The 17347-nt window shown below is 33.9% G+C and overlaps 2 protein-coding genes across 4 annotated transcripts; both read right to left on the bottom strand.

Annotated features, from left to right (window-relative positions):
• Positions 1 to 2395: 2395 nt before the first annotated feature.
• Positions 2396 to 2951, bottom strand: LOC132313146 (histone H4). Its single transcript, XM_059811820.1, has one exon. The coding sequence runs from the start codon at positions 2866 to 2868 to the stop codon at positions 2557 to 2559; it is 312 nt and encodes a 103-aa protein (XP_059667803.1). The 5' UTR covers positions 2869 to 2951; the 3' UTR covers positions 2396 to 2556.
• A 2196-nt stretch (positions 2952 to 5147) lies between these two features.
• LOC132313147 (kinetochore-associated protein KNL-2 homolog) lies at positions 5148 to 15733 on the bottom strand. 3 transcript variants are annotated; one of them, XR_009483394.1, is made up of 11 exons: positions 15295 to 15732; positions 15107 to 15192; positions 13985 to 14129; positions 11919 to 12054; positions 11307 to 11794; positions 11047 to 11193; positions 9294 to 9375; positions 8832 to 8890; positions 7218 to 7272; positions 6695 to 6788; positions 5148 to 5382 (listed from the first exon to the last, which is right to left on the bottom strand). XR_009483394.1 is itself a non-coding variant. In XM_059811822.1 (11 exons), exons 1-10 carry the CDS (start codon positions 15364 to 15366, stop codon positions 6745 to 6747), a joined length of 1314 nt encoding a protein of 437 aa, XP_059667805.1. In that variant the 5' UTR covers positions 15367 to 15733; the 3' UTR covers positions 5148 to 5382; positions 6709 to 6744. The 3 variants fall into 3 exon arrangements, 2 of the variants coding, with proteins under 2 accessions (XP_059667805.1, XP_059667804.1); XM_059811822.1 differs by having other exon boundaries at positions 6709 to 6788; positions 15295 to 15733; XM_059811821.1 differs by having other exon boundaries at positions 5148 to 6788.
• Between the last annotated feature and the right edge of the window lie 1614 nt (positions 15734 to 17347).

A 17347-nucleotide genomic window follows, 5' to 3' on the forward strand; every position in this document is an offset into this window, starting at 1 on the left:
TAGGAAGCATTTTCCAGTTGCTGCAACTCCAGGAAGCTAGTGATCTCTAAGTTAATCAAATGGAGGCCTATGCAAGTATAAAGAAGTGGGTGTACATTTTATGGAATGAATATTAGTGATCTCCAGTTTTGTGCACATTTTAAGTTAGTGTAATGAAGTGTATATGTACACATATACTATTTTTAAGGAATGTCTAGCTCCTTATATGTGGAAGTATATATGTGAATGGTGCAACACTCAAGTTTTTAAGATTGTGATGTACAAAGCAAAACTATAAGTGGAAGTATATATGTGAATGTTGTTCAGTCTTGTAAGAGAGGGATCTTCCTTGATTGCATGTTTTTAATCTTTATTCATATTTATCAATTCTGCTTATGGTTGGAGATTGTATGAAATATTCAGAAGTCGGTTATCAAAATAAATACTCAAGAAAAGGGGAAATGGTCTCGTGACTAAACAAAAAAAATATTACCAATTTGAAGGACCTCCAATACAAAATTTTAAACTAATCTAAGTGAAGTAAAACTATTCACAAGCTTCACTGTCCATCAAATCTCAACTCTAACTAATTCAAGAAGATCAATGTTTTGGCTTTTCTTGTTAGTTTCAATTACAAGGATCTTTCTCTTACATTCATCATGAATTTATATAATATATATATATATATATATATGAAACAAAACAAAACAAAGTTAAATGGAATGTAAGTCAAAAGAAAAAGATAAATGGAATGCAAAGATCTCCTAAGTGGCTTTGTTTTTTTTAGTTTGGTTGCCACTATACATATAAATTTATTCATAATTTTTTTTTTCAACTTTAATGTAGAATATATATATATTTTTTAATTTTAACAAATTATCTCAAATCATAAAGAAAAATAGACTATTTATATATAAACTTATAATTATATTCATATATATAATTTTTCAAAACAAAAACAAAACTGTTATTAATTCAAAATTTTTGATAACAAAACTAACCTCCCAAACGTGTTTTGTTTTCGGATTCTTTAAAATGCATGACAATACCAAACGTGTTATTATGTTTCTGATATACAATTATCAAAAACAAAACAATCGTTACCAAATATGGATCCGATTTCTACTAAAAACATACCAATACCAAAACGATTGTTTTCATATCATACCAAACCATAACATATAACGTTATCGCCATCCAAACGGACCCGCCCCATTCTATATGTTTTTGGTTTGAATTTCATTGCACCCAACCTCCACTAACTCCTAAGTCCTAACTGATCGTTGCCAGGTAAAAAATAAATAAATAAAGTAAAAAAAAAAATTACATGACGTCTAGCACTACTAATATATAATGTTTTAGTAAGTATTATTTTTTTATTATAAAATATGGGTTTAATTTTTCATTTAGTAATAAATAGTGTTCAATAAAAAAAAATTCTTTATATTTAGACAAGATAACCTTCTAAGGGTCTGTTTGAAAAGTATTATGATATATATATTTTTAATATTTGTATTCAAATTTTGGTTCATATTATGTTTGGAATAGTTCATAATATATAATTTTTTGGCCTAAACACATATCATCAAATAAATGATATTGTCTGTTTTGATACTGTAGCTGAGAAACTTAAAACAAAATTTTGAATTTTTCTATACAAATTTTTATTAGTGTTCCGGTTTTTACCCAAAACACATGACCCTAAGGTGTTTATCTCGAACGAATAGGTAACAAAAATTGATGTGTAAATTTATGTTTTACCTTTTCCAATTATACGAGCACACTTTGATCTTGTTTAAAAGGTCTTCTCAATAGATGAGCCCCCCACCCTTATCAGCTCCATGAACACTCTGATTGTTGCTATTCTATTTTTGTATTTTTGAGGCATTGGGCCTCTATTCGGCTTGTTGCACTTCTATTTTTGTATATTTGAGACATTGTGCCTCCGTTCGATCTGTGTTTGTGGTTCCCCTGGGTCATTTTGGGCCGCGTTTGTTTTCCTTTGTTGCCAATTGGTCTCTTCCTGTTGTATATTTTTCTTCTAATAAATACTCCGTAATTTTTAATTACCAAAAAGCTCATTTTTAGCTATCAATTTCAAGCTACAGAGTAATATTTTTATTTAACCGTATTTGATTAAAAATTCTAAATTATAAAATAAATGAATAAAAATTATATATATATGGAAATAACTAGGAGTATTATATTTTTAATCAATCAGAGTTTTCACCATCTCTTCACTGAATTGCAACCGTTAATATACAGTTTACATATAACTTCAAACACCAAGAAGAAGCTTTTGTGTTTCATGAAACAAATCCCAACACATCAACCACTTTTAATAAAATGAAGCAAGGACAACTCAATCAAATCAACAGAGATTGGGATTTTAAATAAAATTGAACTGAAAGCACAATTGGAGTTAAAAACATGACAATTTCATTAAAAACCAGATATTTGCAATCCCATGACAGAATCACAATTACAGCAATTCAAAACACCTAATATTGCTAACTTCTAAAACCAACATTTACAGAAACAACTTACTTCTAAAAACCCCCATATTACAACTGATAATCAACCACCGAATCCATACAGAGTCCTACCCTGCCTCTTCAAAGCATAAACCACGTCCATGGCGGTCACCGTCTTCCTCCTGGCATGCTCGGTGTAGGTCACGGCATCGCGAATGACGTTCTCGAGGAAGATCTTGAGAACTCCACGAGTCTCCTCGTAGATCAGCCCGCTGATCCTCTTCACACCACCTCTTCTGGCCAGACGGCGGATCGCCGGCTTCGTAATGCCCTGGATGTTGTCCCGGAGAACTTTCCGGTGACGCTTGGCACCTCCCTTGCCCAAGCCCTTCCCGCCCTTGCCTCTTCCGGACATTTTTAGAGAGAGAGAGTGAGATCTAGGGTTTTCGAATTGAAGGACTGAGTTCCGATTCGGTGTGTTGTGGGAGTGAATAGTGAGGGTATCTGGTATTATAAGGAGGGAGGGTTTGTGTTTTGCACTGGTCGAGGAGAATTAAGACCGTTGGATTTAGAATGTTTATCGACGGCTGAGACAATGATCCGTGTGGAGCGGTTTAGATAGTTTTGGTCCGTCGATAGTGATAATATCGACGGTTGATAATGCTTAGTTGCATGACGCCAAGGATCATGGTTTTTTTGTGCGCTATATGTGTTTTCGACATTGTGACGAGGTCCGGATTGAATTTGAATTTGAAATTTTAAAGCATGGAGATGGAGCGCCATCAAAGGCTCAAAATTTTCAGTTTCCTTAAACGAATTCCGAATTAAATACGATACTTTCAAATGCAATATAAATGAGTATATTTCATACCTTTCGGATTGTACGCATCTTGTTGAACTCGTGTAATCGAATGACTGAAATTGTTCAAACTTTTGTTTTGTGTGTGCATTTTTTATTTATTTATTTATTTTTTTTATCAGTGGCATGCGTTCATTATGGAACACATACAATCTCAGTAGTGAACCAAATAATTGTATGATATTTGTTGAGAAGCACATATATAGATATAAAAATATGGCATGACAAAGTATAGTATGGCAATACAGCAAATTTTAAAACATAGGATAGAATACAGATATGAAACAACAATACAAAAATAAAAAAAATTATATTTTTATATATACAAAAAAAATATATTTTTTTTTTCAATTTTTTAAAAAATTAGGAATCTAAATGTAATTATTAATACAACAAAAGAGTTAATTTTATAAGAAGTAAAACATGTATCATTTGGTCTAACACTTAATATATTTTCAATTTTCTTAACAATTATTCTACAATATTGTTGTTCGAAAAATTGCATTTTAAAATATAACTTTACCATAAAAAAATAACATTTTACATTGAAGATCCTCTAAGCATCACAAGTTCAAATGAGAAAAACAACCATGGATTTGAAAATGGGTATGTAGATTGTGAAATTATTATATTTGAAAAGGGTATGATATTTTTGTTATTGCCCATCACATAATAAAGGATAAAATAGTCTTTTTCTTCTAACAAAGAGCAATATTGATATTTTACTAATACAAATATCAAGCATATGAGCAAAAATTTTTGTTACTCCTTCTGCCCCATTTTACCGTGACTCACAATTTTTTTATAATTATCTAAAAATAATTTTTATTTTATTTTTTATTGTCTGAGTTCTTAAAAATTGTTTTAAAAGTTATAAATTCATACCCTTAATTTAATTTTGCAAGTATTTATAAAAAAAATATCTCATTTACCATTCATCCATTCCAGAATACTCTTCCTCAAGGCCTACACTAGTTAAAAAGGCTTCAATCATAATAGATCTACTAGACTACTATAGGCGTCAAATGGCAGAACTGTTGGTTCCATAAGAAAAGAAAAGATCCACACAAAGTACACTAAAAAAAATAATTTGGACATAATCCTTCCTTCTCTCTTTTTGCCACGACAAATTTGATACATTGCCTAGTATATAATCATAAATGACATCTTGACTCGACTCAACATTACCTACAGAAATGAGAATCATAGGCTCACGCCCCATAGCATGATGCAGAAACTGAGAACACACACCATCTCAGGTGTCTGCTTACATGTAAACTGAAATACCTACAAATAAGTGAAGATAGAAATGAGAATCATAGACTCATAGCATGAATACCCTTCTTATTCAGAACCTGAAAACACACACCATCTCAAGTGTATCCTTACATGTGAACTAAAATTTTTCATGTTGTTTTCACCAAAATTTGAAGGGGAAAACGCCTCAATAAATAAAGTTGGTCGTTGTGAAGACAAAATAAGCTCTTATAAAGCATAAACTAGTACTCTAAGAAGCACCTTTTATGTGGAAACTTAAACAAAGACCTGCTAGATATCCAAAACAAATTCGCATGTTATGGAAAGCAAAATGGATTGATGGAACTTCTCCACGCCTCAAAAAGCAGCCACATCAGAAAGGAAAGGTACTCAGCATGTTCTTCCTTACACAAAATAAGTAAACCCTAATTTAAGCTGAAACATTCAGAATTTTAAATGCATTTGCAGATTGCACATTGACAGAATCATGCAATATATTTCCACTTTACCTGTTGACATTTTCCTTGAAAAATGTCATTACGCCATTACTTGCAAGATGCATCAGTGGCTGGATAAGATTAACTCTACAAAATCATATGCATTTAAATAAACAAAATCAACTATACATAGAGGAGAGCCACAAGATTCCAAAAGAAAAAAAGAAAAAAAAAAGAGAGAGAGTAAACATACACATACAACTACCCCAACCAAAAGAATACATTATAGATACAAGTGCACAAAAGATGGGAAGCAAACTAAGGTTTCAATTCCATCTCTGATGGCAATGGAAATCTTGATCAACTTGATGCAAACCTGCTAACAAGAGGAACTGTTTAATGTGAGAAAAAACATAAAATCAAGTTAAAAATAATAGTGAGTGTCCGCAGAATATTTAATTTATATTGTTCGGTAAGTTAGCAACCGAAGTTCTCTGGCTATTGCAATCACCTGAGCTGTGCTGTCACCATAAGATGTTCATGATTCATAAACTATTTCTCTTAGTTATGCCATCAGATTTAGAACTAGCCCACACAAATGACCACAGTTTTCTTCATTTCTAATTGAATTTGTATCAAACGCTCTTCTGTAAATATATTGTTAGGTAACTTCTCTTCCGATTTTCTACATAGGAACAAAGTGATGCTACTTTGCGAGCTCCTAGGGCTTAGAGGGGGGCGAGGCAGGGGGAGAGGATATCTTATGTTTTTTGCTGCTATTCTTTTTATAAAAACTTGTCCTCTCTAATTATGCATATAATGCTCACAGTCAAGATTCATCTTTACTGCACAATGATTTGTGCAAGACTGCAGTGGTTCCATGGCCATCAAAGAAGACACTCTGACACAAGCAGGTGCAATACATTAAATTCAGTTGACTACCGTAATGAATGAGTTGGCAGCACAAGAAAATCCCCATGGAATGTGGTGGAATCAGAAGAAGTGTTCCCCCTATAGTCTGAAGAGACTAACCAACATGATCCCTAATTTACATGCAAAGATCAACTACGACAAAAAGATTTAATCAACAATCTAGAGATTTCTCTTCTTGAAACTTGTATTTACTGCGGATGTTATATTATATTACCATAAAAACACAATAAACACTAAGAAATGCACACTTTTTGTTAGGGACTACCCGTTTACATGTATGTCTCAACAAGCTTAATTGATAAAATGGGCACTACACAAAGAGATTTAATCAACAATCTAGAGATTTCTCTTCTTGAAACTTGTATTTACTGTGGATGTTATATTATATTAACATAAAAACACACTAAACACTAAGAAATGCACACTTTTTGTTAGGGACTACCCGTTTACATGTATGTCTCAACAAGCTTAATTGATAAAATGGGCAATCCAACCAGTCACTTCTAGTTCAGCAGATATGCATCAAAAACTGTAAAGGGGGAATATTTTTGGTGAGTAAGCACGTTATCATAACTGAAAATGCAAATTCTTTTCACCAAGAGGAGGATGAAATGCTCTAAGATTCTTAGCCTTTTAAATGGTTTACACCCTTGAGCTAATCTTACATTTGTGGTCACCCAATATTCCTAAATCTCAACCCATCTTGTTTATAAATGCTCTCAGCTCGTCAGAAGGTCAAATCAAAATTAGTGTACCTTTAGAGGATCACCTATTTTAACAACGGATGAGATGCCACCCCTGGCAATCACCTGAGTTGCTTTCGCTTTCTCTGAGGTTCAGATCTACTCCCTATCAAAAAATAAAAATAAAAAATTTATCGTTAAAATTCGGATAGCACATATTCAATGATAAATGGTGAAAATTGGACATGTATATACAATTCAAACAACATAGTGTACGTAGTAAAAATAGTAGGCAGCCTTGTGTACACGGGTATAACTCTTTAAAAAGGAACTACAATCTTATGTCTTAATGTAAATATGCTTATAAAAGAAGATCACATCCCATCAGGATGTATGTTCCCACCGCAAATGAGGGGTAAAAAATTTAAAGGAAGTCTTCATTTTTTTTTCTTTATTTTCCTATTTTCCTTCCGCACCAAATCTTCTATTTGAAAAGAAAGAAGATCATGGCTCCCCAGTACTGCATTCATCCCCACTCTAGTTTTTAATAAATAGGTAAACCTACAACTTGTTTATAATTTTTTAAGCAACAAACCTCTAGATGATTTTACTGCAAGCAGTCCTTCCTGGATTCCAGTAATATGACGATCCTGAGGCCAAAAAAAAATCTTAATTTTGAAATATTCATTTCCTAATTAGCAGCAACTGTTGAATCAAAACAAATTCATAGAATGTATAGGACAATGTAAAACAATGATTGAACTGAGAGAGCATTTCACAACTTGATCTGAGGAGCTTCTGGTTAACTAACGTTTCATTTGAAATTGTTGAAGGGAAAAAAGACAACTTTATAGGGTTGAGCATTAGAAACCCATTAACATTAATTAGATAACAGGTAGGGGTGGCAATTCATGTTTCAGTGTAGTGACAAGACATGGGTATCCTATCCTATTATATGGGTCCATACGAAAACGTCAAAGAACCTTGAGTCCTTGACATAAACACAACACGATTGTTAAATAGGTAGCCCGACCCGACCAGCACAATCCGTTTAAAAAATGGGTCAAGACCTAACATGACACATTTAATTAAAATTTCATACTTTTAGGGCCATTTCTAACACGACACGTTTAGTTAAACTGGTTATTTCTAACACAAACATGACATAATTAGTAAACAGGTTTAATCAGGTTATAAACAGATGGGCAAGTTACACGACACATTTAATTAGCGTGTCAATTCGGGTTGACATGACTATGATCTGAACACGATTGAGCCAAACCGAAACACCCACTTATCCCTTTGTTGTGTTAGCATGTCATGTCCAGTATTGCCACCCCTAGTAACACGCCTGCTGCATAACCTCCACAGTTTGAATAGAACAGCAAGACCAACGCAGAATCCTAAATATAAAAAGTTATGATTTGCATGCTAGCCTTCTTGTAATCATTGCTTTAAATCCTAATGAGATATTTTATCAGATGCAAAAACCAATGCATAATGACCGTGAAATGTAGTTCAGCAGATGCACAGTTCAAATATGTTTGGAAAGATTAAAAGTAAAAAAACAGAGATTCATATAATAAATATGAAAAAAAAAAAATTGCGCTACCAATTGTGGAAGCATTCTGGATTTTTAGTTTTGTAAAGAAAATTTGAATAACCAAGGCAGGTTAACAATACCATAGCAGTAAGTTGACTACGGTTGTCAAGCCTCCAGGTACTAACCGGTCCAACTTAAAGACCAGAAGAACCACTAAATTCAAACCTACAGTGTCCATCCAGGTTTTCACGCTTTTAATTGTTCAAAAAAGTTGTGGAAAATTTCTAGTACAATAACAATAAGTTGATGATTTACCTTGGCCATTACAATGTTACATAGACACGTTAGAACATTTTACAGGTACATGTGAAAGGGAAATTATATCTAGATATACAAAGACTGGCATCTTTTTCAACTAATATGAACTTTTAATTAGGCAGAGTAAAAATGTCAACAACCACTACATCCAAATATACCGGATGGATATATACGTTTGTGTTTGTAGGTGTATGGGGATGTTGGTGTGTGGTGGATGTGTGGAGGTCTCAGTGCATGGGGCTGTATGTGTGCGAGCGACTGGGCAAATTTAGTTGCCTGATTGGATCTGTAGAATCCATACAAATAAAAGTTAAATGCCAATGCAAAAGCTAAAAAGTTATTACAAACCGCATCATATATTGCTGTTTGGTTGCGCCAGAATTCTAGTGTGGGTAGAAGTAGTCTCCCTGCAAAATATCCATCAACAATGAGCAAATGGATGAAAACCAAAGTCAAAGTAACATTAGTCATCTTATTTAGGGAGTATCGAAACACTGATCATCATTTTGTTTCCCAGAAATTATTCACCCAAACCCATACAACATGAAATGCAGGAAAAGAAACTCATTCATCAAAATTCAAAATGCACCCTCCTATATACACAACAACAACAACAAAAAGACCTGCTATGATAGAGAAATTGTGAATCATGACAACATCAGTTACTTGATTATAGAAAAAAATCTACACTGAGAACAAAAGAGATAAGGAAGGGGGGGAAGATAAAAAACATACAGGCAAGACTTATATCGTTGCACGAGACCTGGAGCAGGACATTGCATGAGCTATTAAACCAGATGTCAAGCTTACCTGATCGAGATCTTTTGAAACTCAAAGATCCAGGAGAGACAACAGATTCTTTCTCTTTTTGCTCCCGAATGATAGGACTTCCCTAAATAAAGAAGTAAGAAAATGATATTTTAAACAAACTCAACAAATATTTGAAGATAAACCTGGACAAATTAATAAATTGCCAACAAAACAAAATATATAGAATCACAAACAAAAAATTAATCATCCGGAGAATGTATAAAACCAACTGAAGATATAAGCAGTACTCAATACCCTTCCTGCACCTAAATCAAAATAAACAGCAAAAGCAAGCATTGGTAAGATTTAACTAGGAAGAAGATGCAACTAGAGCACCAAGGTTACTAAAATGCCCACATAACAGATCTCACTTATCAGCTTGAATATTCTAATGTAAACCTAGATGCTGATGCTACCCCGATGTCTTGCGCTGTGCATGTCATTCACAACAACATACCATAAAACAACATAGATAGACTCTTATAAGAGATTAATTAGAAGATACTAATTTCTAACATGGCTAAGCAATGTAGAAGTACCAGAAACAGTGACTATATAGCATGAAACCATTACGCATAGAATAAATCTTTTCCTTTCATACATTATTTTAAGACATAATTTTACGAGAGATAATTTTGACCCCCTTTTACTTATAAAAACCATCTCAAAAACACTTGGAAACAGTATCATGTTCATCATAAGACACTAAAAGCCGATAGCACACCAAAACATAAGGTACCAGAACTAGTAAGAGCCCATTGCGATTGCTGTTAGAATGATGAAAGCACTTTTAGTAGTAGAGCTGTCACAAAACTGTTGTCAGTAACGAGCATGTCGTGTTTGGCAATGAATTGTATAAAGCATTTTTTATAATTAAAAGCACTTTTAAATTTGTTTGGTAACAATGTTACCTCAAAGCACTTTATTACTAATTTACTATATGGGTACACTAATTTACTATATTTTCACTCTACGCGGCCTATAGTATCTCTGCAGCTTACCAGATACGATGAGAACAGTGGCAGAGAAGCAGATCGGTGGCGGTACTGCAAATCAGCAGCAGAGTCCCAGACTAAACAGATTTTTTTTTTTTTTTTTTGCATAGTCAATATATAATACAAGGGATAGAATTATGTTTATATAAAAAACAGAGGGATTAGATGGTCTAAAAAAGGTAGTTACCTACCTCTACCTAGAACACAATTCGATTTCTAGTTTCAAGTAAATGCGCTTTTTTTACAAAATCTCTACCATCTAAAAGTACTTTTTTTGTCACCAAACAAATCTAACCGCAATTTTTTGAGATGAAAGCGCTTTTTAGTGGTAGGAGAGCAATCCCAAACGGGCTCTAAGTCTATGGTCCTGATGCATACTTAATTACTGACATAATAATTGCACTAGATTCTCAAATATTGATGTCCAATCACAGTGATAAAGAACAGGTCACGTCATTATTAGCAATGTCATTGGACATAGTCAATGGTGCCACTTGTATTATCTGCAATACAAATTCATCTTGATGAAGCGAAGACTGTTACTTTTGATTTCAGTTAAATAACTTTTCAAATAATCAATCTGTTGATTCTAGCTCATCATTTTTTCAGAGCTATGTTCCAATTTAGCAATATCAAATTCACATAATAAAAAATGACAATGCCACAATAAGGGAGGGCTTAATATTAGTAAGATAAGCTCATCAAAATAAAGGAGAACAAAATAATTTGAAAAACAAAAATAAGAACAGCTTACTAACATATGTCAATTTCCTTTTAGTCTTCTTCCTAGATGCATTTGCTTCTTTAGCATTGCTCTCTTTCTTGTCAACATCTTTACGGATTGCGCCATCAATCCTAATGGAGGACTTGACAGACTCTTTTGTGTTTTCGCCCTCCATACCATCCTGAAACATAATGTTTCCATGATTTTGTTCCCATTTTGGATCAATATCAATATGAGAAAGCCACAAATCATAACAGAACCATCTTTGATACACCCAGTATCTAAATTACTTACAGTTATATCATCTGTAGGCTCTTGAAATCCAGCATTAGAGACATTCAAGATACTTTTGCCTCCTGATTCACTCTCAACATTTGCTACAGCACTCTTTAATTGATCATCTTGGCCCTCATCTTTTGATGTTAAAGAACATCTTCCTATTGTACCTTTGACACCAATAGAAGAACTTGAACCAATATCAACAATTGTTTCATCTTCAACACAACTTAAGAAGTCAGTCACATTATTATGCAGGTCAGAACTTTTCAAGGCATCACCAATGATTATCTTAGGCACATCTTGAGAAGGACATGCTTTCGTAATTTCCAATGAAACTTTATTACAAGAACCATCCCTGAGGCTGTGTTGCTCCATTGCTGACAAGATTATTCCAGAGTCTTCTAATCCCACATCCATTTTATCACTGCCATGGCTTTCTTCACCAATAAGCTTCTCATTTTTCTTTGGAGTTGCTTCACTATAGTCTTTTGTGCCAGCAACAGCTGCAAATTTTCAGTATAACAGAAGAGAAAATGTTAACATAGGAATTTCAGAATTATCATGTCTAAGACAAAATTCTGCATGGTAACTCAACATCAACAAAACAAAATGGCATGTGAATAATACCTCCTGAATGTGTGGATAACTTGTCATGACTCAAGTTACTTCTTGAAACAGCCTCGTTGGTAAATCCTCCTCCAAAACACTTTTCAGCATATTCCTCCCAGTATGGAGGAAATCCAAAAACAAAATGATTGAAGACCTGTTCAGGGTAAGATTTAATATAGAAACTTCATTTGGAATTTTGACAAAATCAAATTGCAATATTGTATCCATGTCTAAGCTCTAAAATAAACATGTAAATGCAACCATAAAGTTCAAGGATCCAGGCGCGCAAACAGCAGGGCCAAATTTTGATGTATTTTACAACTCATCAGAGAAAGCTTCATCAAAATTTCAAAACTAAAAATATGACAAAGATAAATTATTTATAGATTTCGTTTTATTTGCCTTACAATAATTTCATATTTGACATACCATCCCTCACTAAATTAACTATGAACAAACTAATAAACATTATCATGTTTCTCAGAATCATAATTCTTTAGTTTCGCAGAGTCAATGCTTGTGCAACTGTCAGACTCCAACACACGAGTCTATAGATGAACTTTTGGTGCCAAGACTCCAAGAAAATATAAGCCATAAGTCATAAAAACTTAACCACAGGAATAGTTCATCTTTCAAGTAATGCATCTGAATTGTCACCTTAGTTACACAAATCAAACAGCACTTGGACAGCTTCTTGATTGCTTTGATTTCAAATCACCAAGGCTCCAGAACACAACTGTGGCACAGTGAAGCACTATGACACTACCACAAAAATGTTTTAACCACTAGAGTCAGTAACTGCAATTGGACAACTTTGCCACCGGTTGTCTCATCAACTTCCCCAACCATGCCAGCTTTCTAATTTCACATATTGAGCCATTTTCATGCACCTTCAATGATAAAGTGACAAATTTGCTCCAAGAGTCCAACTAAGCAGCAAAGATCTTAGTAAGGTATTTCATATATTAACATTTTATACTTAGTTTTGGCTACTTGTTTTTCTACATCAGTAGTTTAGTCACCTAAAACTTTGGTTTTCCATTATTAATAGAAAAAACTTGGCACCGATGAATGTTTCTTGTAACATTCTACACGCTTAGAAATTAGGGCCCCGTTTGGGAGAACTTTCTCATATTAAAAGTCCTTTGTTGATAAGGCCTTCGTGAAATGAATTTTGTTGGAAGGAATTCGTAAGAAAAAGACGACTGGCGAGCACATTTCTTAAATTTACCTTAACTTATAGATAATTTTTTTCTTGACAATAATATCCTTCATCCTAGACAATTATTGCAAGCCTCCAATAAAATGTGTGAAGGAAGCAATGGTGGAAGGCGATGGCAATGGTGGTGGTGGTGGACGGTGGCAGTGGTGGAATGAAGGACTAAGAAAGAATATAGGACAATATTGTCAATCTATCAAAAGTACATGGGCAAATTAGTAAAATGACAAATTTATCCTTAAAAAAAATTTGCTTCTTAAAAGGAGGTTTCAAAAGTAACATTTTCTTACTTCTCTGAAATGGGCTTTCTGACCATTAGCTTTTCGAGAAAGTCCTTTACATACGTGTAACCAAACATCACAATTTTTTTCAAATGGACTTTTCAAACTTGGAAGGACTTTTTGAGGCTTCAAGAAGCTCCCCCAAACGGGGCCTAGAAGTGTGGTCCCCACACTTGTCACGTGATAGTGATATGATGATTTAGTTGTATGGCACTTTGATATAAAATAAACTCAGGAACACCTCAAGCTAAAACGGATCTACAGCTAAGATTAATTAGTCTCTAACGAGTAAATAGAAAAAAGTTGGCAATTAAAAGGCATTTCATTGAACATTTTATATCCTTATGATGTGAGAATGAGGTCCCTACACTCGTCACATGATGATTTAGTTGTCTGGTAATTTTATAAAAAACAACAAGCACAGGAACACCTGTCACTAATTGAAGGGGAAAACATAAAATAAAATAAGGAAAATGCCCCCAATCCACATTCATATCCCTCTCATTGAAACTCTGACACCTGCCATTCATATAATCATATTCTTTACCTAACCTTTGATTAACTTAAAACCATGCTTATCATACCTCGGCAGGAAACCCATTTTCTTCTGTGCGGACCTTGTTTATGAAGCCCTTAATAATTATGAATATCCCATCAACTGTCTCAAGAGTGAAGACATCGAATCTCCTATGGATTGGTGCAGAAGAGAAAACTCGCCGAGCTTGTTGCCTACAGCAAGTAAATATATTCCAGAAAACAGAAATAATAGAATTTCCGTATCTGCTAGAAATCTAAAGCAAGTTAAAATGTGGAAGCTGCAGTAAGTTGTTAGTAAAGCTCGTTATAATCCAGAAAGTGCACCTGGCTTGTAATTTGAATAAACAGTGTATGGGAAGAAGAATAATGATATATCAATGAAATAACAAAACAACTGTAAAACTTTTGTCACCAACAGGCCAGGCCTAGCGGTTCCGGACCCCTACTTCCCAAAGGGAGGTCAGGGGTTCGAGTCTCAGTGGAGGCATGTGTGTGTGAGTACCAACTAAGAACGAAAAAAAAAACCTTAAACCTTTGTCCATTTATGCCAAAAATCTTGTATGCAAGACACTTCCACTGATACAGAATGGTCCAAGTGCGGGAAGCAAGGTTTCATATTATAGACTATCAGAGTTTAAAACCTAAAGAGTTTTAGAAAAACAAGAAAAGGAAATGTAACCAAAAATTGTGGACACAACTGAAGTAAAGAAAGTGGCCATCACATACTGCGTGCTCTTACTCTCACCATGTTTGAGGTCTTATGTTCTTCTAAATTCCTAGCTCTAATAAAGTCTCATGCAGCCCCCACGTGGGCTTCGCGCCATGGCACCATTTTGGTGCCTTTGGGGCACCGGATGGTCCATAGATCCCCTCCCTCGATCCAATCACAACTACTTGCCAAAGGCACAAGCATGAGGTAAGCATTGCACACCCCTTTAAAAGATGAGACACATAAATGCAACCCAATAAATCATATTAATCACGAAACCTCAAATTCGAAATGGTGTTCACAAGTACAGTGATGCCAAATATTACGAAATTACCACTCTAAGCTCAAAACATCAAAACCATATACAAGAAGCACAATTTCTCCTACTACCATGCATTTTGCCCAGCAACGTCACCATGAATCGTGAATATAAGATAACCCTAAGAAAGGAAGGCCTTACTCTCCAGAAGTAAACCCAGCAATAGCGAGTCTCTTCTCTCCGATGTCCGTTTCGACCTTAATCAACCACCAATCTTGCAAGCAAACCTTTTATTATCGGAAACAAGATGAAAATCAAAACAAAATCAAACATATATCATGGGATGAAATGGGTTTTTGATTTGAAAGTGTTTCGGAAATCAAACTTACTGTTTTTTGAAAATGAGATAACGAAGCATTGTTGCTGTCGATTGATTGATTCGATGTAGAAGCAGAGGCCATGGAGATAGAAACGTACTGTAGACACGGCTTCAGCAAGTTTCGCTTTTTTCTAGGGTTTTGAAGGGCACTGCTGAAAACTCAAATCCCGGAGGCGGTTGAGATGTAATGGCGCGGGAAAGTAAGTGAACGAGTGGACTCATTTGTGGCGCGATTGTTGGTTTCTTAGAATGGTCTGGTGTTCGAATCACAATAAGGACTATTATTATTATTATTTTTTTTTTTTTGGGATACTTCTTTTATTTCCACTGAAATTAGTCCCGTTATGACAATTTATTGTTAGTTTCCAAGTCAGTGAGGAGGAAACTATTATATGGTATTGGGCGATTGGTTCCATCAATTTATTGCTCACCTTCAAGCATAAAATTGAATAAAGTTTTGACAAATTTATTTATATGTCATTATATTCAAAATTATATAATAATTTTTCAATCGATTATAAGTCAATTTAATTTACAACAAAAATAAAATTAAATACACCACCCCATTCTCAATCGGGAATGTAGAGTTAATCTAAAATATGAAGAAACTAATTATTAATCTCAAATGATACCATGAAGCATTGCATTCCAACCCTAATATTTCATTCAGGTGATTTGAATTTTAAAAGTATCAAAACTAAGGCCAGCTCTTACTCATTGACTAAAAATAGTGAGTTGTTGTGGACTTCTTGTTATCAAATCATGACATAAAGTCCTAAAATTAGACAAATCCGAGAGGAGGCATGTACCCCATCACTACATCATGACTCTAATAAAAAGAGATAGCTTAATGTAAAATGTTTCTATTATTGAAGGGTCTCCAAGTTCACCTTCTCTCAAGTTTTACATCCCATTTTGTACATAAATAAGAAATCTTCGATTAAGGTGTGAGATATTGTAACTTATAACATCTCTTGTAAATTTTAAAGTGAAAGATTGATCGTGAAAGCAAATTGAATGTCTGAGATATTTGTTAAAAAAAAAATACAAATAAATTGAAGAAGAAAGGGAGTTCATTATAAAAATAGCATGGTGAATATAGTGATAAACTTGCACTTTTGAAATAATTGTTCTTTAATCGTATTGCTGAAAAGTAATTTTCGAATGAAAAAACAAAGAGTAATGACAAAAATTTTAGGATTCTAATAAATGGAGTCAAGCAATATTTTGTTGTCAATAAATAATAAAGGGTAAAATACAGTCACACCCTTTGAGATTTGGCAAAAAGGACACTCAGATGAAACTTACCTGTTTTTTGGATAAAGACACCCCCTGAAGGTTCAAAAATGAACAAAGACACCCCTTTACATGAAAAATTGACCAAATTACCTTTTGACTGTTTAGGAAACTTTTTTAACTTTACAATTTAATAAATTGGACTAATCTACCCTCATGAACAATTTATGCATAAAAAAAAGTAACCAAAAAAAAAAAAAAACCTTTATAATGTTCACCTTTTTTTTTTTTTTTAAATGTCCCAAATTCTTAAAAATGTAGACGTTTAAAATGATTTTTTTTATCCAATACATATATTTCAAATAAATTATATTTTGTTAATACTTATTTTCTTTTTCTTTTTTTAAATTAAGATGCTTAATTCTTTCATCTAAAAAAATTAAACCAATCTCTTTTCCTTAAAAATAAAAAATATGGTACCAGTATAACTTCATACATCTTAAATTATATATAAAATATTATGCATTTCCCAACATATGAATAAGGCTGCGTACGTTTGACCCTTGCTAGACCCCGCAATGGCGGGAGTCTCATGCACTAGGCTAACACTTTGAAAATAGTGGAAAAGAGAATTGATGTGGCCAACGTCATTGGTTGGCAAGGATGATGACGAAGTCAATCCCCGTTGGGGTTTGAATGGTTGAACCCACAACCTCCCCTTTAGGGGGTGGACATGCCACTTGATAGAGAAAAATATAAACCTACCATACCCTCGATAAGATTGATTAGATTTCATTATCAAGGATAATGAAATCAAATCTGACGTG

This window comes from Cornus florida, unplaced genomic scaffold (genome assembly GCF_030987335.1).
Source record: "Cornus florida cultivar Cherokee Brave unplaced genomic scaffold, ASM3098733v1 CherokeeBrave_3.0.0_Hap2_Chr06, whole genome shotgun sequence".
In the NCBI taxonomy this organism is placed as follows: domain Eukaryota; kingdom Viridiplantae; phylum Streptophyta; class Magnoliopsida; order Cornales; family Cornaceae; genus Cornus; species Cornus florida.